Source organism: Berghia stephanieae, unplaced genomic scaffold (assembly GCF_034508935.2).
Source record: "Berghia stephanieae isolate SIO BIC M18660-M18661 unplaced genomic scaffold, UCSD_Bste_1.3 scaffold2, whole genome shotgun sequence".
NCBI classification, from domain to species: domain Eukaryota; kingdom Metazoa; phylum Mollusca; class Gastropoda; order Nudibranchia; family Aeolidiidae; genus Berghia; species Berghia stephanieae.
In genome coordinates this window covers 57,180-58,860 of record NW_027623067.1, presented here as the reverse complement: position 1 = coordinate 58,860, position 1,681 = coordinate 57,180, and the positions used below count along the sequence as shown (strand labels likewise).

At 40.3% G+C, this 1,681-nt stretch overlaps 1 protein-coding gene across 1 annotated transcript; it reads right to left on the bottom strand.

Moving 5' to 3' along the window:
* Nucleotides 1–437: 437 nt before the first annotated feature.
* Nucleotides 438–1,145, bottom strand: LOC144961272 (uncharacterized). The gene has a single exon (XM_078894526.1). It carries the CDS (start codon nucleotides 1,143–1,145, stop codon nucleotides 438–440), a length of 708 nt encoding a protein of 235 aa, XP_078750652.1.
* Nucleotides 1,146–1,681: the final 536 nt, after the last annotated feature.

Genomic DNA, 1,681 nt, shown 5'->3' with positions numbered 1-1,681 from the left:
CAAAAATTGTGAAAATCAAGATTCACATTCAAGATTTAACAGTACACGATGATAACAATCATATGATGTTATTGTTTTCATTCAAAGTCAATGAACGTTTACATTAATACAAATAAAGATAGGAAAGAGATAATAAAAAATAAAAAAAAAATAAATAAAGACACTTCAAGTACAAAGCCTAACTGCTTAACACCAGTTTGCATTAACCTACTGGTTATCTCCACCAACGGCAAATAAAAAAAGGAGAAGGAAAAATATTCAAGTGCAATGTAAAAAAAAAAGAATCTAGACGTGTGGTATGATAACATCGGTAGCAGTTTTCAACTCTATGGTTCTTACCAAACCATCGCTCGCGGGCAACAAGCGAATTACACGAGCCATATGCCAATGCAACCTAGGACAGTTATCTTCTCTGATTAAGACCAATGAATTTTCTCTTATTGGTGAACTTTTGGGTGAATATTTAACAAGTGGGAGATTACGGATATATTCCTTATACCAGAACTCCCAAATTGCCTGCTCATTTGTAAATGACCATCTCGCAATGAAATGTTGGAAAGCGAACGTGCCTTACCACCGACAACGGGTTTATGACCACCAGACTGACCCAACAGAAAATGTGACGGAGTAAGCACCTCTTGACACTGCGGGTCATCAGAAACATACGTAAGCGGACGACTATTAATCACGAACTCGACCTCGACCAGTGCCGTTTCAAGTTCACTTCTTTTCAACACCCTATTCCCAAGAGTTTTCTTCAGTGAGTGTTTTACAGATCTAACGAGCCTTTCCCAAATTCCACCCCTCCATGGAGCTCTGGGAGCATTACATGACCACTTCACGGTGTCACCGGTTGAATTATCAGCAATAAGTCTCTGAGCTGCTTGGAATGTCTTTGCGTTGTCTGACAAAATCTGTGTTGGTTGACCACGCATTGCAACAAACCTCTTATAGGCCAACATGAAATCCCCCAAGGATAAGCTTTCACATAGTTCGAGATGGACAGACCTAACCACACAAGTGAAGAGCAAAATATAGAACTTCTTTCTAACTGCATCCGACGCGTAAAGCGGACCAGCGTAATCCAAACCACAAATGCTGAAAACATATGAACGTTTCAAGCATTCGGCAGGAAGTGGAGCCATGGCCTGACTGCATTCTACAGAATCAAAGCGTTGACACCGGACACAATAAAGTTTAACCCTTGAGACCTCAAATCTATGATCCAATATCTGTTACGAAGAGATTCCATCATTTGTGACACACCTGCATGTTTCAAACTAACGTGTTCTCGGCGGACAATCAACACAGTCAAATGGCATTTCGGCAGAATAATCGGATACTTCTCATCATGACTTAACTCAGAAAACTCCAAACGACACTTCATTCTAACAAGCCCTGAGTCATCTAGAAACGGATTCATTTTGTACAGCAACGATTCTTTCTTCAACCTTTCCTTCTTCAATAGGCAATTGATTTCGTGTGAGAAATGAATGGCTTGGAGGTGCAACAAGAGCAACACGAGTATTGGCGGCATCTAACTCTTCAACAGAGAGATTCTTATCTTTACTCACTTTTCTTTTGGTAGCATTGTTCATAAAGCGCAAGACCCATGCCATAACTCTAACAGCCTTAGTGTATTCTCCCCACCGTTTTGAGTCTAACGCTGATTACATAAGGT

Bases quoted from the DNA above. Each gene is read 5' to 3' on its own strand.
- LOC144961272 (XM_078894526.1), bottom strand. From the start codon at position 1,145: ATGGCTCCACTTCCTGCCGAATGCTTGAAACGTTCATATGTTTTCAGC.